The sequence below is a fragment of the Magallana gigas genome, chromosome 1 (genome assembly GCF_963853765.1).
Source record: "Magallana gigas chromosome 1, xbMagGiga1.1, whole genome shotgun sequence".
NCBI classification, from domain to species: Eukaryota; Metazoa; Mollusca; class Bivalvia; order Ostreida; family Ostreidae; genus Magallana; species Magallana gigas.
The window spans coordinates 40,061,454-40,086,518 of record NC_088853.1 but is presented as its reverse complement, the minus strand read 5'-3'; the positions used below and the strand labels follow the sequence as shown (position 1 = coordinate 40,086,518).

Genomic DNA, 25,065 nt, shown 5'->3' with positions numbered 1-25,065 from the left:
TTAAACATTTTTTATTGAATTATCAATATCAAAATTGAAATCATATCAGTTAAGATGAAAAAAAAGCCCACACACATTTAACCCATTATTTGATGTAAAATAAAACATAAAGTAAATAGTACTTTTTTTCGAAAGTTGACATAAAAAATTGTTTCATCTCAAAGGTTATTATTATTGCTTTGACAACATATCAAAATGTTAACTGTAATAGTAAAACGGCACGTTAGGGCGATTATTACTTTAGATGTATCAAGTACAAAATAATATAGCCTTACACGATAGAATCGTTTTATTTGATATTGGATACAAGTCCAACCAGTTTAACAATTGAAAGAAAAGAGAGAGAGGTAATTAAAAAAAACATGAAATATGAAGCATGTTCTTGCTGATCAATCATTCAGTGCAACGGCGAATCTGTATTAGAAAGGTATTGCCGTTTCTTAAGTCGCATTTAATCTGTTTTAAGTCGCATTTAATCTGTTCTTGAAAAATATGTTGCAGACTCGGTATAAGCCGGAGTAGGTAGGTTTTACTATATTATAGTTTCACAGATTGAATGCAGAGAAACCATAGGCAGCCCAGGCTTTAACTCCGGAGAACATGAGTCCAAACTTCTCCCCGCCGACCGTAGATATGGTAACCTCCCCTGCGTCTACTTGTATGGACCTCACATTGTATGATAATTTCATGGCTGATACATTTTCTTCAAATACAACATTGTTTCTGTTTATTGCTGTGTTGTTAATACGGATGGAATCTTTTAAAGATTGTTTCATAATCACGGTCACATAACTATAATTGAACCCGTATGGCACGATTGTTTTGTAGTAATCAATATACTGATGAACTCCAGGTACGTTTGTCATTGAAGGATCGCCCATATCAGATATCTGAGATGAAAGGCCAAAACTTGTAACGATAATTGTTGTGTTTGATTCAATCACACACGTTCGCCTGCTAGAAATTATTATATCAAAAGAATCCAGTTTGTTCAATGAAACAGTGTGAGATGCTTGATCCACTGTGTAGGAAATATTACTCTGATCTACCGCAGTGATAAGAACTTTAGTGTTTCGGTCATTTGGATTCGGAGGTACAATGTACGTGTTATCTAGCTTTGCTGTTGGAATAACCTGCTCAATGAGGGGATCACAATAACCTATATTTTCAAGCCAATTACAATCATTTCCTGAAAATACTGCGATAGGTTTTGAAGATTGAACAACGGTTCCTGTCAAATCCGTTCCATGGGCAATTTGATATGTTTCAAATCGGTCAAGTGTTAGAGTGTATGCATCGCCATTCAAAAAGGAGTTTCCATGGATATAGAGAGGAATGTTTTGTTTCATCTTAAAAGTTATTGAAACCGATGTATTGTTTTTAATAGCAGCCAAAGCAAACTGACTGCTAAAAGAACTCGAAGGCTCTGTCGATATAACCACATAATAGGTAGACAGTTTATGTATTGGTATAAGTCCTAAGCTTCCAGCATACCATTTCATATTATCCAGACTTACGACAAAAGAATCGCCAAATGTTTCTATGAATACTGACTTCAATTCTCTCTTAAACTTGTTAAGTTCCAATTGAGGTGGAAAAATCATATGCTGACTTGACGCTATACTAACCGTTCTGTCTATCTGCCGTTTTAAGGAGTTGTCAAGATCTTGGGATGTTGATATATTCATGCTTGCACCTTTCTTGGATGCAATGTAAACATTCTTCGTATCATTTGATGTCCTCCCCATAAATAAAACGACGAAACCAAATTTCTTGTTCTCTGTAAATTGTAGAAATACATGAATATAAGAAGGAAACACCTTATTTGTAAAAGGAAAGCGCTAGTTAAGTTAAAATGCTAACAATTTTACAATATTTGTCTAAGATGATCACATATGTTTTTTTCTATAGTGTTTAAGACGTTTAGTCATCATAATGTAACGGTTTAGGGAACGTTTAGCATAAAGTTGATGTGTGCCTTTTATATCTATAGGTATGGGATGTACATTGTAAAGAATTAATTGTATTATCATAAAACACAACACGTCTGATGCTGATTATTTACTGTCGATCATAACTTTTATCACGTATTGATTATATATACCCATTTTAATAAATGGATTTATATTGAAATATTAACACAAACACACGGTGCAGGACATTATAATTCATTTTAAATGTTTCATTTTTGAAGCATTAGATGCAGAAAAAGGAAACACCTTATTTGTAAAAGAAAAGTGCTGATTAACTTAAAATACTAACAATATAAAAAAAAAAAATTCAAGAAAATCACTTTTCTGTTTATTAATTTTGTTTGAAAAATAAAGATTTTTAATTTTGTTTGAAAAATAAAGACTATTCTCTATAATACACAAATTAGTTTATAAGACTCTTTCAAGAGTTAACCGTCTGAGCAAGACCGGAAGTAAACCCGCAAGCTACCTAATGATACTATAGGGAAAGTCGAGACTTTTCTTTTTGAATAAAGTAAGATTCAATGATTCAAACATTTTGTTACAATTTTGATTACAAAACTGTTGAAAAAAAATATGGACTTTGTTAAGTGACCATTTTTTGTTTCATTAATTTAATAATTTAAACACAATGATTAAAGTGGATCGACAAATGAGCATTCTATACATGTATACATTGACACACGGAAATATGAATTAGTAATTCATAAGAAGGAAACGATGATTTTCCTTCTGATTTTTATTTGAATGTTGGGGTGAAATGAACAAAACATATACGCATCTGGGTTTGCCATGGCATAAGTTTTGATGAATTTAGAGTAAATGTAAATGATGCATGCAACAAAATAAGATTTAAGTAGTTATAGCAATCATATAATGGAAAATAAAATGATATAATGCGCGCTGATCATTGTAATTTGTTATGTAATCATACACTGGTATTTAGTAAATGTATTTATTTTTCTTTGCAATTATCTATAAATGATCTGACAACATGTACTCACCAATTGGATCAAGAGAGGGGTCAGTAAAGAATCTCCATCCGATTTCGGAGACTGTCAAATGCAAGGGATTGCATGAGTTATATAAAAGACACGTGCCGGTCTTTAAATTAAAGTTGAAACAGTTGCATCCAATGCCACAAAGCACGCTACACCTAAGAAGAGAGCCTGTATGTTTGTTTTCTAATGGTTCGTATATAGACACTTTGTTAAATAACTCAATCTTTCCCCCGTAAGTTTTGAATGACATGGCTTCCGCACTCAACAGGCTTATGGTCATGAGCATACAATGAATCATGAAGGGCTCCATCCTATTTTTCTATAAAGAATTTAAAATTGTAAATTCAGCCCTCGATTAACTGATTAGGTTCTTTTTTTTTGTTTCAAATGTAATTAACAGATTCAACCAAGAATGTTACAAACACGGACTTTCCCATACATATGCGGCATATCAGATCAAATTGAAGCTATATAAAGAATACCTTATTGTAAAAGAGATAATTGCCAGTTATTGGAAAATGAAGTGCAGTTCTAATTGGATGATTTTTTTTCACTAATTTTTGACGTCATATATTCTGTGTACGCATACCTTAAGTTGTTTTAAGTGATATTGATGATGAAATTCATATATTAAGTGTCTGTATACCTTAAGTTGCTTCGATCCGGATTCCATTTTATTTGTTGTTAGTGACAGAATATTATGCCAATTTAAAAAAAAGATAAACAGAACAAAACCAAAAAAAGGTGAAATTATTAGCATTATTGTAGTCTTAAATCTTGGTTATGTAAATGTCAACAATACGGTGTGTCGATGAATCTATTTCGTAAATGTCCAATATCATATGCAATTTCAACCAGTGCACGCACGGGTCGAAATCTAGTCGTTAATAAAATATTGCCGTATTTTATTTTATTTTTATTTTTTGCCGTAAAATAAGTCTGTTTTATCACCAGATTCTTCATTTTTGTTTTGTTATTATCAATTGAGGGTTTCTAACTTCCTCAAAGTGGCTTCTAACTTTAAATGCGATAAAGATGTATCATGTAGAATTCAGTAACGTACAATTTGAGTATAAAAGTTTAAAGTAAAACAATTACCCTTATTATGCTTTAAAGCAAGAACTGTCATGTACATTATGTCTCATGTTTACATAAAGCAAAAGTGCTGTGCAGAAAATCAATAATTATTAATCACTTTGTGGGCACAATTTTTGATGCATCAAAGTTGCCAACGGCCAAATATCGTGCAATATTTGCTTTTTACAAGTTCATGAACAAATAATTTGCTATTATGCATGAATTATCACATGTCAATTGAACTTCAAATTAACAAAAATCTAGCAGGCAGAAGTAAGATGAAATGAACTTACCGTAATCTTTAATGAAGAATGATAATAGACAGTGTAGAGACAAGTTAAAATAAAATTGCTTATATTTTGGCGTAACATTATTTAGAGTACTTTGAGATATGATAATGATTGTTGACATGTTTTTATTTTTTTTAATGTGCGTTTGTCGATGTAGAATGACGAGCCTCTTATAATCAGCTTATAATACAAGGTATTTGTTTCCATTTTTCAACGGCTATAAGACTAAATTTGTATCTGCAACGTATGTAATACTGATCAAAGCGATTTTTTTTTTCAAAAGAAAAACGATTAAAATCAGATTGTCTTAAGTCTGTATTTTAATCCGCTGTCAACACAAAAACACTTTGCATGTGACACTGTCGGCGGGACTTTCTAATATCTTCATATAGACGTAAATCAGCGATGAATGACAACTTAATACTGTTAAGTGGTAAATAGGTACGCGGTTAAGTTGATCAACAGTACTAATTGTTTTGTTGAAACCGTTATACATATACAGACAAAGCGTTAAACCTACAAACTTTCATATGCACAGGGTGAACTAGATGTTAACTGAAAGGTCTGAAAAGGAAACTAAATTAGTCACATTTCAATTGACTGAAATGAATAGATTCATTTCTGATGAATGCTACTGATGATTACATTGTTTATAATATATTAAATATAAGTATGTTTAATACTGTTAAAACAGTTTTCTACGTTTACATATCCTGATACCGGTAGAGGTAGGATGGAACATAAACGAACACAAAGAACATCGACAGCACCTGCTTTTGATAATGACATGGTTACGGATACTCACAATCCTGTTATGATTCAACCTCCACCTTACAGCTATACATGGAGATTAACAAACTAGACTCTAATTTTGCAGTGATGTTTCGTAATATTCTCTCTCTTTGACAGAGAGAGGGATGTATAAATATTTTGATGTTGTTCCTACGAGAATAAACCAGTATATATCGCCTGCTACTAATGGGAATAACAACAACTACTATGATTTAAGTATTTTGGCTGGTACTTATGGCATAGAAAAGCAGGCACGTAGAATCGGGGGGGCCGGGGGGGGGGGGGGGGGGCTGGCCCCCCCACTTTTTCTCGCAGCAACATTTTTTTTTTAAATTTACATATAAAAAATGGAATGAGCATGGAGTTAGCCCCCCCCCCCCCCCCCCCCACTTTTTTGGGAGTATGTAAAAAAAATTGATATGAAAATAAGGAAATGAGGAGTGAAATTGAAGTTATACAGTACGCCACCCCCCCCCCCCCCCCCCCACGGATTAGGATTTTGCAGATTTGTTAAACTTAAAATTTTCTTTTTTTTTTTTTTTTTACTCCCCCCCCCCCCCCCCCCCGGATTAGGATTTGAAGATTTTTGAAAACTTCAAATTCCCCAAAAAAAATTTAATTTCTTTTTTTTTTTTTTTTTTTTTTTTGCTTGTCAAGATTTTTTGGATGAGTCTGCCCCCCCCTTTCAAAAACGATGCTACGTGCCTGAAAAGTGAAATGTAAACATACGTCCTATTTCATGCTATGAAGCATTGCCCAGATGTTTCTGTGGTTGGTTTAAAAATTGTTTGTAAGGTAGGATAATCATTCATTTAATGCACGCTTAAATGATTCGTAAATTTTTTCATGGGTATATTTTTTTTATTTATAATACATTTTCATTTTATTTTTACGAAGTTAGCAAGCTTGTGTTGTTAAATGTTCATTTATATATGCTTATAAATGGACTAATTAAATTCCATCCTCTTCAAAGCATTTCACTATCTTTTTTTTCAAAATTAAATTAAACATTAACTATTTAGATACATTTTCTTATCTCATTTTTACCAATCATCTGAGAGTGAATCTCTGAAGTTTTCTTTGTTCACAGGTTAAACTTTTACGATTATCTAAACGAGTTTGCACTATGAATCTTTTTCAGTGAACTGTTTTATTTTATAGAGATACAATGTTAAATCAATATTTCAATGATGCACTTCTCATATAGCTTGACGGACTTTACAAGCCTTTTATATAATGTTTAATCAGTGACAGTGAGGCATGATTGTGTGAAATAAGATACAAATAAACAGCTGAAAAAAAACCTGAACTTTACTTATTTTACAACGATTGATAAGCAAGTTCTACAACTGTTATTAATATTTCTCGTTGGCACGGATGTTAGCGCGAAGAAATCATTGGTGTGAGAAGAAGCCTGAGTACCCGGGGGGAACCCAACCCACGTGTCCAAGCAGGCGACCGCCAAACCATATCACATACTACCACTGTCGATCACGGGGATCGATCTCGTGTCGAAGCGGTGAAAAGCGAGTGCATTGTCCACTGCGCTACTTGGACACAAATAAACAGCTAGGTCCAATTAAATCAGCTGTTTAACTTGTACTTTTTTCTTTTTGTATCTATGTTCATTTTCAACTATACATTGTCATTACGATATATAATGTAACAAATCTGTGAGCTTACAGAGCAGTAATGACAACACATATAATTACCCAGTCTATCTTTTCCATTTACTTCAAGCTTGAACTTTCTATACCATAATGCAAATAATACAAAAAAAACCCCAAAAACGTAACAGCTGTCTTTTGTAAGGAACTGCAGTGAGACACCTATCAAACATTGAAAGCCAAGACATAGCATTCATTGCATTGTAAACTTGATGACACCCACTTAATTAGTTTGTTTATTGTTTGTTTTTAACGTTCACAATACATTGACGATGTCGCATGATTTGCGATGTATGTGATATGTGATCTTTATCTTACGAGTTGTGTGTTTTCTATCCCTGAGCCTTGACAAATACCATCGCAAATCATTAGAGAATCTTTGGATGTCATGTTTTACACGTATGTTGTAAACATATGGAATTTCTCTAAAAAAAAAAAAAAAAGAACAATTGTGAGCTGCAAAACACATTACATACAAGATGTCAACAACTTTACCAATGAAAAAAAAGTTCTTTCGTGCACAGTTTTAAAAAGATGACATCAATATTTTTTTATTTTTATTTGCGTTACAATTTGATTACTCCAAAATTGTGTAACATGTGTTGTTGTGTTCATTATGTACTGGTCTTTGAAGCCACAGTAAAGCAAGAATGTTTAAACTTTGACTTAGATTTTACTTTTTTAATCACTACATGTGTTCAACTTTATACTGTATTAAAATCATAAATAAATAATAGTTCAAACTGTAAATATTTGTTTGATTCTTCAAATTATCAATTTCTATGTCAAGTTTTAGCAAAATTTTCAGGAAAATTATCATTTCTGTTCGGGGCCCTATATTTCCAAAAATGGCATGTGACATGGGTCACAAATAAAATAAATGAACATTTAAGTTCCCTATCTTTACATCGAAGTGGTTTTCGAATGAATTACATTCCTGTTTTTTTTTTCAGGTGCCAACCTCCTTAAAGATTTAATACATTTTCACTAAATGGCACTTTTGGTCCCATACTAGAGCCTGAACCCCTGACCTATGGGCAATATAGAGAAGATTTAAAAAAAAAAAAAAAAAAGGCATGTTTTGCTCATTTGGTCCTGCTATCGAGGTCCCGGTATGGTTTAGGTGACTCGTATGACCTAAAATATCCAAGTACATTGTAAGCTTATATATGTTTCTATTATAAGGCCCTTTGGAGAGACAATGTCATCATACATGTGCCGCAGGTTCTTGTACTTTGGCTTGTTACGAGATGCGGGTGGGTCCCTACAATGACTGCATGAGGTCTTCCTAGGTGGACTCTGCATGATGACAGGAGCTGGGGGGTTGCGTGTACATGGGTTTCCATGGGCTCGTACATTTGTGATTAAACTTGAGTTACTTACCCTACCCAATCCTTACTTAAATAGTAAGGTTGGGGTAGCGACACGGGTACATGGTAACCAAAGTTACTGGATTGGGGTACAAACAGACCTAGCGGGGTTCCAACTGGGCTAACCATAGGTTGATAGCTCGGGGGCCAGGGATAGTATGTGGTCCGGACATAACATAGGTTTACACAACTTAGGTTTACATGTGGCTAGAATACATGCGCTGCAGAAGGGGTCCCCCGCTTGATGCTGCAGCACTGATGAGTACCTAGGCGGTGTGGGTCTGGATCGCAGTGCATAATAGTAGTCCCTGAAGAGGTCCCCCTCGGACTGGCATGTTGACATCCCGAGGGCTGGGGTGCAGGCCCTGCGGGTGTGGAGGGATGGGGCGGCAGACCTTTAGAAGGTTAGGAATTGAAGACAATTGTCTAGGGTACAAGTGCACCGCTGATCATGGGTTGGGGATGTGGGGTATCAACGTTGCCCTCGGACTTAGATGTAGTTTAAACACTCTTAACTGTAAAAAATTGCAGGAATATCCCAAGGGAAGGGACCCGTAAGAACCATGTGTAAATGTCGGAACCAAAGCCGGTCTAGAACGCTTCGACCATTTTTTCGAGTCCAGTTTCCCTGGATCTTCGTAACAGACCTATTATTGATGCATTTTAAACATTAATGCATTTATATAACACAAACAAATCAACACTAACCCGTCGTCAAATTATTTCTCAACTTTGTTATCAATAGACGAAGTAACATCTATCATCGCAGCCCTAGGGTCTTGAGCAATTTAAGAAAAGTTCGCTTTTTCACTCCGCTGGATAAACCAATCTCAGTCCCGCAATCCGAGCACTATTTAGATGGTTTTCTTTTCGCTGGTTCACCAAATTCTAACCTCTGTCAATTCACACGCTACCTTTTCAAACAAATTAACAACCACATCGGGCCAACAATCTTAATAGACAAAAACCACAGTACTAAACACCACTATAACCTTTCTGGGCATATATGCTGACATAATTCATTAAGTCATGCGGCTCCCTCCAGACAAACTACACACGTTAAGGCAAACAATTTGATTGGTGCAGAATGCAGAAAAAGTCAAGCTTAAGTCACTGCAATCATTTATTGGCATACTTTACTTTGAATGCAAAACGGTGGCGCCCGGCAGAGCATTTTGTAGGCGTTTAATCGATGCAATCATTGGCATCAAGAAGCCTCATCATTTCATTAGGTTCAGTAGTGGCATGCTGGATGACTTGGTCATATGGCAACAATTCCTTGAAAATTCAATGGGGTAACAGTTATCAGTTCAGGCATATGGACCTCAGACATTAGTCCTCAGTTCTTTACAGACAGCGCGGGGGAGGGGGGAGGTCTGCTCTCCTTTTCCGGCCGCTGCGTTCATGACAGGCGGCCTCCACACTGGGTATTGTCTGGTATCATAAGGGAATGACTTTTCTCTTTGGCTCTTCTTATTAAACTTAGTTCTCTCTCTCTCTTCTTTCTCTCTCTCTCTCTCTCTCTGGCTCTCTAAATTGTCTAACAAACGCAGTATGTTCCACATTGACAACATGGCACTTTTCCATCTTTATTTTATAGGCTAATGAGCATAAAAGGTTCATTTTTTTTTATTTCGATTTGAATGGTTATTCTATTTCACTATAAAGAATTGCAATTGTTACAACTTTATTGCTAATATTGATGTTTGAACACGACTTCTCCCTTCTTTAACACGTACTTTTAATTGTTATCAATATAATGTACAACTAATATGAAGCACCATATGGTGTTAAATATCCTTAATTACTGTCCTGTTCAAATTTCTTACAAGACAATCTCAATCCGTTGGCACAGGACAAAAACAATTGTTATTCGTTCTTTGTAATGATATTTGTGTTTCAGAAAAAAACCTTTAATCTGCGAACTTTTATTTTATCTAAAAGTCTGAATACCTATATATGAATGATTAATGTTGTATTGTTAAATTCTTTTTGATGCGCGACATGAAACTAAATTACAATACCTCAGGGTAGACTGTAAAACATGCATATTTTATTTAAGTATATCCATGTCGTGAGAGAAATATAAAGAAACATATCAAGCGAGACAGAAAAGGCGATGTAACATGAATTAACTATTAAGCGTTCAAATAAAAAAAAAACTAGTTCCAAATATAAGCCAAATTTATTTCAAAGAATCTTCATCAACACATCGAGAAACGTGACACACTATTCAACTGTTTAGAAATGGTTGTATACATAATGTTTGAAGTTATCAATCTAAATAATTTAAATAATTTGTTATTGTTCTTCCAATCAATTATTTATACGAATGAGATCTAAAAGATTAATAATCATTGAAATGAAACAAATGTTTTTGAATGCTTTACGGTCAAAATCGATCCTTAGAATCATCCGCTCTATCAATTAGAGATATATTTTGTTTTAATATCAGAAAGATTCGAAAATCCACAATATTTAGTCAAAAGCCTAGAAGGCTCATGTTAGATTAGAAATTCAAAATAAGCGAGTCGAAATACGAAAAATTTCTTTGATTTCTTTTACTCTGATATCAGGATAGAGAAATTACATGTACATCCCCCAATGTGAATCGTTTTATAACGCATTTAACATTGTATCGACATTTCTTACATTCAGAAAATTTAACAGTTTCATAAAATTTTAGGAGCTAAAACATTTTCTATTGTTCGTTGAAATGTTAAATTTTATGAAATATATTCATTTTTAAAATTATTTTAATATCGTATTCATTCCCAATTGCCAAGTCCATTTTTAAATGATTGAACGATTTGAATACGTTTGGAAGAAATTTATCAAGTGATACTCTTTATATCGGTGTGTTTAGAAACATATAATTTTCAATTCTTTTTGGTATGTCATGTATACACACACAATTATACAGAAATATCATTTATCGTGGCGTATAACCTCACAAAATATATATGTTGGCAATTGAATTGATATGATATTGTCATTGATGTCATGTGTGAAGAATTATCTTTTTACTGGTGTCACCAGAATATTACCCATAACATTTTATGACAGATTTGTTAATGTGGCAGTTGAATAACATGTTAGTTAGATCCTACTTCAAAATTGACATATATCGACACACACGGCACAGTGATGTCATTTTTTAAATTATTCGGGTCCAGCATGTTAAACGAAACTTTTTGTCCGACTTTCGACGAATACAAAATAGTCTTACAAGCTTCTAAAAAATATTGAGGTTTTGTTACTGGTTGTCGTTTTCATTGAACCTTTTTATACATTTTTACTTCTACATTATAAATATTCAGATCTATATCACCTTGTTTGCATAAAATGTGATGTATATGTCGATAAATTAGTTAACTCACTAAAATAAGGTTTATGTTCCTCTGCTTTTTAAAAACCTTGCCAAGGTGACTGAGCTTGCTTTGTTCCTCTAATAGTCATAAAACATAACAAATGTATTAGAATTAATGATCTCATTTATTAAGTAAAGACGAAAAGATACATACATGTACATAACAGGGGTGTCATTCATGTACATGTAACATAGTTATAATACATGTGGTGCTGAATGCAATCATGAACCCCTATTATACACACATATATGAAAAACAAAATACCCAAAATACAAGAGTGGAGACCAACAGACAAAAAGATTAGACGACACATAAACAAAAAAAAATTCACGAAAGACTTCCTCTCCCACTGTATGTAAAACTGAGCATCAAAAAACTGCCTACTCTCAAAAATAGTGGGAAGACACCAAAAATACACGTAGGACTCTATAAGACAATTATCATATCATCATATCGTTAAATATTTAAAATGCATGTTTGTTTGTTTGTTTTTTTTTTATTTCTATTCTGAATTTTAGAAAAAATATATGCCTTGCTAAATAACTTTTTTTTTTCATTTTTAAGACCATGTACTGGTTGAACCTAAAAAATGATATAATGCAAACGAATTTAAGTAGGAGTCTTGGAGTGAAATATGATCTACCCTTTGAGTCATTGTAAAAATTATTCTTAAGCATCTGATGTGAAAAAGAAGTGGAATCACAATTTGCAATAACAATTGGATAGGCGTTTTTCTTGAATTTCGTTTTATTTATTTACTCATATTTTTTAGTATTTTTGTTGTTGGATTTTGTGTTCTCGTTGTTGTTGATTTTTTAAGTTTGTACAAATTTAAGGAATTCTTTAATGATGCACATATTAAATCAAACGTTAAAGAAATATTTTAAAAAAATCAAACTTTCAAAAAACGAGAATCACCTTTTTATATGTCTTTATTTCAAATTGCTTAATTTTCGTTTTATTGATATATTGCTTTGAAATCTTAAAATATATATAACCTGATCAGTTAAAAATTAACAACAAACCAGTGTTATTGATGTATTGAACGGTAGATAACAATCAAATGAAAATGTGGAGATAGAAAAGTATAATGAAAAAGAAACCACTTTCCTCTAAATTATTATTATTTTTTTTTGTTCTTGTGCATTTGCTTTAATTTAAAGTAAATTCATTTGCAATTTTAAAAAAGTCGTATGTGATATCAAATAAATAGATTAGCAATTAAAAGTAATTTAAATACATAGAATAATTGTTGAATTAACATATATCGATTTGAGAAATATCAGCAAACAAGTTTCGTGATTACACGTAAGATAATGGATAAATTAATTTCTGTAACAATTTAAAATTGATAAAATATACACACGAGTCTAATAAACAATAAACATTCAAGTACGACTAGTAGCTATTAGAGTTATAGCAACATCATCGGGAGAATTTTCATTAAAGTTGGACATTGCTTACATCGCATCGTCTTATTCTCCCCTCTCACAAATTATGTAGAAAGTGTAATTGCAAGGATAATCATGCCATAATTCAAACAGTGACAAAACACAATTTTCATCATTGCTTCCGTGCGGTTGGAAATTCTTCGAATCCCAGTTCGTAAAGACCACTTCAGTGTCGGAATGATCCCATACCCAAAGGTCTTTATTTTCATCTTTTCTGGCGCCTGTCCACCAACTGCCTCCTGAAACTAATAAATTAAAATTAATGAAATAAGGTCTACTACATGCAATGCTGAGGTTCTGTTTGGAACATCAATAATATGGGATAATAAACATAATCATGTACCTTTATCTTTTAACCAGTTCTGTTCTGATTCCGAGTTAATCTCAAGAAGATATGAATTAAATGATTGACATTTTGTCTAAAAAAAATTAAAAAGTAGCATGGATATTTAAACACTTTATTCATTTTGACTTAAATGAAAGTCAACTCTTAAAAAAGCTATTCTTCATAGAATTACTAGATTTACTGGAATTAGCATTATTATAAGCATTAATTTTTAGAAAGTGAAACCTTTTTCAGTATGGGGTTAACTATTTTTTTTGCGTTCCTATTCTTAAAAATCATAAAATGCTAAAGATTAAGCATCGGAAAGCTCAAGCATTCTTTTAGCATTACAAAAATAAAATGAACTATGATATATGAACCTTATATTGAATCTTGCAAAGATTCTTTATTACAGATATTAAATTTTATTATACCACCGTGTATAATTTTTATGTGAAATTACAATGAATAAAGATGCTATTTCATCTAACCGTGAAATAGTTTCCGTGCTATCTTACTATGGTGAATAGTCATCGAATCTATTCACCGGCTGCATTCGATTTCCTTCTTTCTTTTTTCTAACTCGGAACACCTCTGAGGTAAGTTGATTGCTGCATTAAATTCAAAGTTCGATACCTCTAGTTTGTTTATTATCAAAATACTCTGTATCGCCGACAAATAAAGTTTTCTTCGGTATAATAAAATACCAATTTACTGACTAATTGGACGATAGCAAGATCATCGTCCCCTTCGACAGCAGCTATTTCCCGCGGCTTAGCGTTTTCGGGGGGTAATATTTGGGTTCTAGTTATAAAATACAATGGACAAACGAGGATTTCAATGTATTAGGAATTAATTCAACTAAGTCTTCATTATATTACGAAAATCAATTTTGATCATAAACTTTCTTTGATAATTAAGGAAATTAACAACTGGAATAAAAGGCAGTTAACTCCCTTAGGGAAGATAATTGTTATAAAGTCAGTATTACTAACTTAATTGACACATATTTTCATAACTTAAAAAGTGGTTAAAACAACTGAAAAAAAAAAATTAAATTCATTTCGAATGGAAAAAAAAGATAAAATACATCGCATCGTCTTATCCCCCCTATCACAAAATAGGTAGAAAGTATCATTTCAAGAATAATCAAGAATATTCATGCCATAAACCAAATTCTGACAAAACACAATTTTCATCATTGCCACCGTTTGGTTGAGGTCCCATTGGATCCCAGTTCGTGAAGACAAGTTCCGTGTCTGAATGATCCTATACCCAAAGGTTCTTATTTTTATCTTTTATGGCCATGCCCCTTTAAGAAATTCAGAATCTTTAAACAAATTTGTTTGATTGAACCGAATGTGATATACGGTACATTGTACATGAAGTAAAACAATTGGCTATTGTTTTTATACATAAAACACAACATACCTTGGCATCGTTCCAGGTCAAAGTTGAGTTTATAAAACAATACTGATTCCTGTAGGCGTTTTCTTCATAATCTGAATGAAAATTGATATGATATTAACAACCAGCTATCTGAAGTGTATGTAGAAAACAGCGAAATTCGGACGCTTCAATTGCAAAGAAGTCTTGAGCAATGCTCTTTTTTATATGAATATCAGATAAGATAAATGGTATCGTAATATGAATCATGCAGTAGAATAACCATGCACATGAATAATTTTCCCATCTTACACTATAAACAATTTAAATTGGTGACAGTTTTAAAAATCATTCTATAACACCTACTCTGTCAATTTAAAAGAGAGCAAGAGCAATTCAATTACACGGATCTAATTAAAGTGAATTACTCGTCCATAATAAGGAAGTCTAATGTGTTTATCTGGTATCATATTTCTTGTTAACATTTTTAAATAGTCGTCTCAAAAACAAATGGAAATCATTTAAAATAACATATTTTTTTAAACAAATCTTAAGGTAATTTAACATTGCTAAATGATTATAATGTTAATAATTATTCTAGAACTCCTAGTCTGTCAATTTAAAAGAGAGCATACGCGATTCGTTTACACACCGATATCTAAAAGTAACCAATAATCCATGATAAGGATGTTTAATATGCTCATTCGGCATTATGTTGTTTGTTTAGCAGTCGTCAAAAATGACATATGTTAAGAACAAATATTAAGGTAACTTTGAGTGTGTTTTGTTGAGAAATATAACTGTTTATCTGGGATAACCTCGTACTTTTTTGTTGATTATTGTCATTAGCATATGTGTTTCCTTTTTTAAAAGTACTTTCTTCATTATGTTGCTATATAGTTTTTAATCTGAATTCAGCTTTACATTTAAGCTAAAGGGACGAGAATGGTGATTGATACATATTAAAGATAAGTAAATAAATAAATTCATGTAGATAGATACATGGATAGATAGATAGATAGATAGATGATATAAAACAATCAGTAATAAATAACATACAGGCGTGGTTTTTATTCAAACATCTTTGATAAAATTGGAGAGAATCTGAAAAGTATAAAACCTTGTATAAAATTATTTTAAAACGAAAACAATTGATCTTCAATTTGTATAGAAAGCACTTGTTATATAAATATCTACAAAAACTTGACAGATGTTCTATAAAATGAACTGTTATAAACGACCATTGCCTTTTAAAACAAACAGACGACTTATAATTAAAATCAAATAAACACATAAATCGGTCGAATATGAGTTCATATGTGTTTATTTTTTCTTTTTTGAAAAAGATATCAACTTGGCATAAGTCGCGTATTTGTTTTAGTGTTCTACAATTTAATGTGTTATCATTTTCATATAAAAAAAAATATTATAGCGAGCGCAGCTCGCGGGCGCGCAGCGCTGGCCTGAAGCGAGCTCTACCGACAAGGCGTGTGTGAATAGAAAATTCGGACTAGTTGCACATTCATTCAACGGACTTTTTTGGTGTCAGTAAATCGGACCAGTAATGCCTTGTTTTAATCGTCCCAGTAGTTCCCTGTAAATATGGTTTCCCATTTCACACTCTCACGAGAATAAGATAGAATACTATGTACATGCATTGTAGATATACTGCTGACACAACGTAATTCCATTACATAAGACTTTCGGAGTTATCGTCCTTTCGAGTGACGTCACAATGGATTTCTTGCACATTGATCCGACAGAATTTTTCGGCGTCAGTAAATTTCGACCCACAATGCAATTCATCAATGTCGGTCGATCTCACTAGACTGAATACCTTCTCGCGAGAATCAAAGTAAAACTTTTGAGAAACAGATAAATTGTGTAATTTCAAGAACATCATACTTTTTGAGTAAACAAAACAGTATATTTCGCGTAGTTTTTTTTTCAGGATGTTTTCAAAGAAACAGACGACACTTGACCGACGTGAACTTTGACGTCACAATAAGGGGAAATCACTCTAAGTAGTTATTGTAAATCTGTTGAAATATAGATACCAAAATCTTCTCAAAATCTTGTAGAAGTAACGAATGGGGACATTTCTTCAAAGATAGAAAACAGTTGTAACTTAAATTGCTCTCATTTGGATGAATGCTCACAATTATTTTATTCACTATATTTACCGTAATTTCCAGGAACGGCTTTTAAAAGGGGCGTAGCAGCATCATTCAAAAAATCTTCACAAGCAAAAAGAAATTCTCAAAATCAAGAAAATTCTAATCCGGGCGAGGAATGGGGAGTGCTTAGTATGCATATAGCTCTTTAGCTGCTCAATGGTATCTTTATTTTCACTTCCATTTATTACATGCTCCCGGGGGGGGGGGGGGAGGGGGGGGGGGCAAATCCATTTTCCACTGATCAGCATTTTTTTTTAAACGTTTAAAAAATATATATTTTTTTTAACGGGGGGGGGGGAGGTGCTTTATAATGAGTCAAATTTTTTTATACGTAAGCAAAAAAAGAGGAAATAAACTGCAATCAACAATATTGAACAATCTGAGATAAATTCCATTTAAAAATAAATTTTAAGAAATCTTATAGATTATGAATAACGAAAATTTACTGGAAAAAGATAGGTGTGTCTATATTTTATTTTGCATTCAAATTCATGTACGTTACGTTGCTACTTTTATTTTATTGACTTATCATAGTTCATTATTTGATCACATGCTGCGCTCGCCCCAACGGTCACACCGTAAAACATATTGTTGTTACAGTATCTTAAGGATTACGTTTACTCAGGGTTTGAGATTTAAAAAAAAATATTTTACAAAGTTCAATTACTGAAGTCCAAAGTTGTTTTAAAAACTCAAAACAACAGTGTTATTCACAATTATCGATATTGATATCCATGTTTTGTTCATTTGAGAAGATGTGCTCAGACAAATGTAGATAAATATTGAAACAGAGAAAATTCGGACTAAATGTTTCATTTTCTTATTTTCTATTAAAAAAAATGTTTTTGCAATATAATTGAAAAAGTTAAGTTTTTATGTGTTTTTTTTCTAATAATTTTACTTATGTTATGGTTGTATTAACTAGTATATAATTTTATATCACTGGCTGGCACGCGATGATAAAGATCTTTAAAATACATAAAATCAATTTAAGATAAAATATCTCGAAAGAACTCGATCCACAAACCATGAAAAATGGCCAAGTTTCAAATATTGAAAATTTTACCATTATATACTCTCTAGAATATGTGCTTCTTGGAAATGTTTTTCTTTTTTTATTATCTCTCATAGTTTTCTTGTAGAACGTCGTTAAATATGGTGTTATAAATTGTCAAGTCGGCTTATTTGCATGAAAATGATCACGATGCACAGTGCTGTGTTCATGCATATGCATTATATTCAGCAAATAATTGAAAAATATGTATGCAGGGAAATCAAAATAGATAACTGTGTTAATAATTTTGTTGATTGCAATATGCTGCGGTAAAATTAAAAATAACAATATGGTTACATGTAACATGTTTTATCGAGGGTCTTAATTTACAGGGTACATATAACCATGGCTGATGCACTAAAAAGCATTTATGATCTCAATTATAACAATAAAAATTTTTTTTTATTCAGAATGTATGATAAGAAAAGATTAATTGTATAATCAGTTTTTAAACTCAATTAAATTATTCAAACTATCCTTCTGGATGCTCTTTATTGATACACATGGACCATATGTGCACAGCAACGAACTAAATCGACACCGCTTCCTGTAAAAACATTGTCGACTCGAATTTACTCGGGAGTTTTTGACAACAACATTTGCAGCGAACATCAGTATTCTAGCTACTATCCACATGAAAAGTGTAAGTATTTTAACATCAATATTTTCTTGATTTAATTTGTCTATTTTTTATGAAGCTTATAGCTTATAGAAGGTTATTTTTTATTAGCTTAATGCATGATCAAGTCAGTCGGTGTCGATAAATAAAACAAAACATATGCTGAGTTCATAATCATTATATTATCCATAACCCAGAAATAAAAAAAAACCAATGATGTGTATTAAATCGATATAAATAATATTTGCCAGGAAAGATGAATAAATTAAATGCCAGTAGATCATGGTTGATTAGCTTATGAAAATTAATTACAGGAGTAACAGGATATGTATTAACATGCATTTTTTCTGACATTACAGTTCTTACAATTATATATACAAAGTATTTGAGTATTAAAACATTAAATTGCTGCAGAATAATACATTGAATCATTTACATATCAATTGTTTATGCATGATATAAGTGATAACTCTCTCTCTCTCTCATCAATAAAATACATGTATATGCTCATTCATTCTCTCTCTCTCTCTCAATAAGATAGATGCTTGCTCTCTCTCTCTCTCTCTCTCTCTCTCTCTCTCTCTCTCTCTCATCCATACAGATTGAGCAATTAAACAAAACATTAGTTAATCAAAGTCAACATACAATGAAAAAACAGAACAGTACAGGTAAATGTACAACTTAAACTGGACATACTTGTCACACATCTACTCCTCTGGTCCACTTTCATCACTTTCACTGGAGCTGTCAGAGTCATCCACCAGTGTGGCATCATCAACAAACTCCCCCCAGTCTCGCACTCCCAGTTTCTCATCTCTTTGATGGCGAGCATGTCCCAGATACCAAAGGATGGCAGCAACATGGGAACACATACCCACAACACGAGCACCAGCCCTGCACTTGCAGTACCAAGCCTTGACTTCACCCTCACCATACTGTATCCACAATAGGTAGGATCTCGATGACACGTGACGACTCTGCAGTTTTACACGAAGAAGGCCTGGCTCCTCTCTGTGGACTTGGATGCTGCAGTCTCCCTCTATATGTTCTTGGGCGTAGGATGGTGATAGACGCAGTTGGTATACACCGCATGTGATGGCTCTAAGTTGTTCCTCATCCATGTTTGGAAAGTCCATTAAGTCATCAGCCTCCTTCCAGCATACTGATCGTCTGTCTAGATGGTTTTCTTCTATATGGTGCTGAAGGGTATTCACCTGCTTGGAGAGAAAAACCATTTTTGCACCAAGGGCCTGGTCTTCTTCAGTGTCTCCACTAGCAAGGGGTTTTAGGTATCTGAATTAAAGTAAAATTGAAGTGAGTAATGAGTTTATCATGTTTGTATTTTTTAACTAAACTGTATCTAAAAAAATACAAGGCTTAAAAGTTATAAGAAGAAAACTCCCTTATCTATTTGATATAACTGTATGACATATTCATAGCAAAATAATAGAAATACATGTACAATTGATACTCAATTTTTTAAAATATTTATTAAAAATTTCAAATCTAGCAAGTTTGAGTTTTGATTTCATAAATAAAAGACCCAGTAGATTTTTATATATTCATCTTTATATATTTATAATATTTGGTAATAACTTGCCTATTGCAAATGGCACACACAATCCTGACAAAGTCACCAATGTAGGGAATTTGACTGGAAGGTAGGATGTGTCTTAGGTAACGCCATTGCTTGATCCTAGCGTTGGCAGACTCAACAACCCAACGTATCTGTGAAACATAATATGGAACATATAGTCATAATTATTAATAGGTTTTTCTTTCATTTCTCAAACATAAATGGTACTATTTAGGTTAGAAGGTTATTTACAAGCGTTAATTTATTTTACAAATATATCTTTAATTGAAAGATATACTGATACTAATTATATTCCATACCTTTGTCACTAATCGACTGGTGTTTGCATTTTCTGTCGACATCTGCTTATCTCCTTTGTTAAGGAATGATGGCATTTTGGCATTAATCCCCATCTGCTCCAGACAATCCAAGGAATCCCTAAATCCACGATCAACCACAAATATGTCCTCCTCCTGTACCCAACTCCGAATGTCCTCAAGGTTGCTGTGCATTATGTGGTTAAGGATTGTAGCATCATTGTTTCTAGCAATATAAGGACCCAGTACTGACACAAAGTAACCTGTTGTGGATACAATAATCATTGGCTTCACCAGTGGCCGTCCTTTGTGAAGACTGAATGACTGTCGTTGAAACTTGAAATTGCCACTTTTGTGTATATATATATAAGTACCATCAAGGACAAGTATTGCTGGCTGGGAAACTGTATCACCAAGAATCATCTGGGCCAAAGGTCTTGTGTGCTCCTGAATTATCTGTTCCCTGGTAACATGTCCAAATCCTAGATTTTCGGCTACAAATCCACCATTCATCAGTACTGTCCGTATTGATTTCACACCTCTATGTACACTGGATTTGGATATGTTGAATAGAGTGGACAGAATTCGATTTGACTCCCCTCCTCTTAATTTCATTAAAAATATGGCCAAGGTTGTCCGCACTGTTCTTACTGGAGTGACCTTCACTTTCCCCTCAACATACTTCAGTAAGTCCTCAAAGGCTGTTTTTGGAATTCCAAGCAGACTTTGGTAATCTGTTGAAGCAAGATTCCCGCCGCTATCAAAGTCTAATCTCGTCCTCTCCTTCTTTAAAACCTCATTCCGCAAAAACTTAACTAGTTCTGTGATTCCTGTCTTATTAAATAAAGTAGAATCAGATAAAGGATTGAGATCGTCTATGTTCTGTTGTAGGTGGTTTGGACAGCAGCGAGCTCCAGCAGGGATGATGACCTCTTTAGTGATGAAGATGTGATGTCTTACACCTACTGGAACTACAACCAGCTTTGGACCTTGGCGCTTGCACATGCAGCATGAAGCATGTCCTCTAGATGTGCTGGGAAATGGGAGAGGAATGGATGGAGGACTGAATGGAGGAGCTTCAGTGGATTGTGCTGGAACCTGCTGTACCCTGCTGGGCATACTGGTTTTCCTTTTGATGTGATGCTGGCACATACATCTGCATTTATTACAGAGAAAGTCACTGTTTGATGGAGTCCTTCCTGTTAATTTGGCAATAAAAGCTCTATTTCTAGACGATATAATGTGCCTATCCTTCTGTCTTACTCTATTAGGACAGTTGAAACAGCCATAGTGTTTCTGACCAGAACCTGGCATTTCTGAAATATTTATTTTAATAAAATACAATGTTAAGGGAAAATATAAAAACACACAGTTATGTATTATACTCTGTCTAAAGTTTCTGCGTCCACCATTTTTTTCTTAATATTTTGATTATCAATCAATTGTAATACTTTTTTATCGAATTACCAATCGGTCCATTTACTGAAATGAAAAGGGTCCAGATTTTCTGTTCTTATATGCCCTTCTTCTGTTTAGAGTTTTAATAAACAACCAAAATAAGAAAGTCTACGGGGATTTTGCATAATTGCAAACAAAATGAGTACCCAGATCAGTAAGTTGAAAAAGTGTGCAAGGTGTCCCAAATACTTTGGAATGGAGAAAGATTTAAACATTTTTCATTATTAATTTGTTTTCTTTCATGTTAATTTTTCCAGGTAAAAATTGTGAAGAATCAAATTGTGAATGACAAAATTATAATTTTCCCCTTGTTTCAATTTGTCAGGTATTTGTACCGGTATTATCTTTAAAATTCATAAAAAATGGCTGGAAACTGTAACATGAGACAGACTATAAAATGTATACAAGAATATGCTGCAAATCATATATAAATTTGCAAATTTTTTGTAGCTTAACAATAACACATAAAAAAATTGGGGGGGGGGGGGGGGGGGTGTTACAATATGCTGATATTTTGATATGCTGTTCATTTTCTTTTTTTTAATTGATAAACATTTCCCGTTGTCAAGTTCATTTCCACAATATTGAATAAAGGTAATTGTACAGTGTAGTATAAAGAAATTCATTTTCATTGTTTTTTTTTAATATAGTTAAAATTTTGGATCCGCACCTGTTGGCCAATTCGAGTTATTGCCCTTTATTGAAATAAAAAAATAAATAAACAACAAACGTATATATCACATAGAAAACAAGGTATGATTAAAATTAATAAACAACATTTATCTCTATGTGTTCTTTATCTGAAGTAGTCATACGAAGTTTTTCTCTCGTCCGTTTGTATGAGTTTTATTGTCATTTACAAGAACAAAAAGTGAAAGAAACTTTTTTTCTTTTCATTATGAAAAGTTCATATACATTTTTTTTTTTACTATAAATGGCATTTGTCCATGTTTATAGAATGTTTGATTTATTTAGTAATTTAAACCGACGAATTGAAAATGGATAAGGAAATAAAGAGTATAAGTTATATAGGTAATGCTACTCTGCTACATCAGAGCGTGTGGGTGTATATGTACATGGGTATGAGAGTAGAAGGACGTTATGAACTTGTACGAAGCACAGAAAATAAACTGTCTGTTATATAATTATTCATGCCTACTATATACATGTATAAACTCTATGACTGATATTAACAACAAAGTAAATAAGCCAAGAAGAAAACCGACATGACTCCCTGAGTGCTCAAAATGTGAACAGGGTGACGTGACTTTTCTCATCTCAAGTTTGTTTAATTATATTTATTAAAGGTTACAGAATATATTAAATAGAATAATGAAAAAAACCTCACCTTCAACTTTTATGAATCCAGTAAAAATGTATGCTTTCTTTCGTGTATTCGTTACATATAAACGCTATTCTTTTGATCTTGACAGCTAGCAGCTTCCAGACGACATCTTTGATGTTGCCGCGAATGTTGTATTTATTTTTTCCCGATATGAGCGCATTGTTTACGGCTTAATATTTTGAATGTAATTTATTCAATTGATGCTATATCTTTATTTTCTGTAATAAAATTGAGCCGTAATGAATGCGCTCTTGGTGAATTTTACGACTGAATTTAGTAAAACTTCAAGGTTTTCCCGGAAAATGGTGAACCGGGTAGGGTTTGGGCAATTAGTGTTCATTTGCAAACATCCGGTGAAAGGAAACTAGTGCATATTTTTATTTGGACTCTGATATAGATGGAAAATATTCCCTTAGAAATGTTCGAAATCTTTGTGTAATTTTTTCAAATTTACTAGGCCAAATGAGGGATGTTGTGGACCGAGTTCTTTTGATAATTGACCTTATATAATATTAATGTCAACAGAATTCAGACAATAAAAACAGTTTTAGGCAATCAATGGTTTGGAGCTCCTATTAGTCAGGTTTTTTTGTAAAACTCGATCAAAAATAGGTACAATTTTGAAAATTGATAGGGGAAATTTGGACTAAAATAAACTTTAAAAATGAGCTTAAAACGATTTATTCGAATATGAAATTGGTAAAGCTATTTATATTTTATCATTTACCATAATACAAATTGTTTTATTATTTCTAATAAATACAAAATAAAGAAGACTTTGGAAAGGGTGGACAATTTTAGCAAATTTTGAGAAATTTTTCAATAAACATTCAGAGGTCACTAGCATAAAAAGTAGGTCATTGAGCTAGTTATTTGAAAGGGAAAAAAGCTCCACAGTAGTGGGGCTACAATGTAAAATTCGTAGACTTTCGTTTTAGTGGATTTTTTTCGCCCCTAAGTAAACGTAATCCTTAATTAATCAACGTTTTATCATATTTTTTTTCAGATTTAAATCAGCGATTATGAAAAAATCCAATAAATAGTATTTTACATTTTGAAGGGTTTGTGTGTATCTGACATTAATAGAATTGTAAATCGATAAAATGTGTGAAGACTGTGTATTTTTTTTTTATTTGATTTGTTTTATGTATCCTATTAAGATGAATTTTAATGAGTAGAAGAAAAAACGTACATGTAAATCATGCTAAATCATATTAAGATTTCGTTATCTAAATTAAGTGTGTAAATGTTTAAAACTATTAAATTTTGGGTTTTTTTTATTGTTTTTTCTTTCAAGAATTCTTTTTGTTCAATTTCTTTAGTATTCCAAGAGGAGTGTAAAGACGTTGAAACTATCTGTAAAAAGGAACTTTATTGTTTTACCTTTTCAATGATTGTTCGCTCAAGGTTTTATATGTTGTAAGTAAGTTTTAAAAAACACTTACCAAGCGTGTTCAGAGATGGACTAAGGTACAATTGCCATCCTGCTTCTCTCGTCATATTCAATATATGACACGAATTATAGGAACGACACATTCCTGTATGATGGTTGAAGCTAAAACACTTGCATCCAGAACCACAGAACATGGCGCATTTTACAAGTGAGTCTGCATGTTTTTTGTCCATTGGTTCTAAAATGGGAAGTTTGTTGTCAAACTCCAAATTGGCCTCATAATATTGAAACTGTATGGCCACTGAAAATGACAGAAATTTGAAAAACAACAGCAGGTTTAGAGCATTAAACTCCATGATGTTTTAATCCTGATTTAGGGAATACTTTTTGACTATAAACTGTTTCAATATAATCAGGTAGATC

At 32.8% G+C, this 25,065-nt stretch overlaps 1 protein-coding gene and 2 long non-coding RNA genes across 3 annotated transcripts; 1 reads left to right on the top strand and 2 right to left on the bottom strand.

Moving 5' to 3' along the window:
- Positions 1–12,830: 12,830 nt before the first annotated feature.
- LOC136273784 (uncharacterized) lies at positions 12,831–24,951 on the bottom strand. Its single transcript, XR_010712014.1, has 5 exons — positions 24,695–24,951; positions 15,763–15,807; positions 14,749–14,819; positions 13,336–13,411; positions 12,831–13,237 (listed from the first exon to the last, which is right to left on the bottom strand). It is a non-coding gene; the product is annotated as an uncharacterized lncRNA (long non-coding RNA).
- On the top strand, positions 17,894–22,525 carry LOC136270211 (uncharacterized). The gene is made up of 2 exons (XR_010707955.1): positions 17,894–18,577; positions 21,338–22,525. It is a non-coding gene; the product is annotated as an uncharacterized lncRNA (long non-coding RNA).
- On the bottom strand, positions 18,797–21,760 carry LOC117686412 (uncharacterized). The gene is made up of 3 exons (XM_066067122.1): positions 20,450–21,760; positions 20,154–20,281; positions 18,797–19,846 (listed from the first exon to the last, which is right to left on the bottom strand). Exons 1-3 carry the CDS (start codon positions 21,758–21,760, stop codon positions 19,261–19,263), a joined length of 2,025 nt encoding a protein of 674 aa, XP_065923194.1. The 3' UTR covers positions 18,797–19,260.
- Positions 24,952–25,065: the final 114 nt, after the last annotated feature.

Excerpts from the sequence above, each read along its gene's own strand:
- LOC117686412 (XM_066067122.1), bottom strand. The coding sequence starts at position 21,760 with ATGCCAGGTTCTGGTCAGAAACACTATGGCTGTTTCAACTGTCCTAAT. Across the intron at positions 20,282-20,449 it reads CCAGTCGATTAGTGACAAAG|ATACGTTGGGTTGTTGAGTC; the intron begins GTATGGAATATA and ends TATGTTTCACAG. Across the intron at positions 19,847-20,153 it reads GTGTGTGCCATTTGCAATAG|ATACCTAAAACCCCTTGCTA; the intron begins GCAAGTTATTAC and ends ACTTTAATTCAG.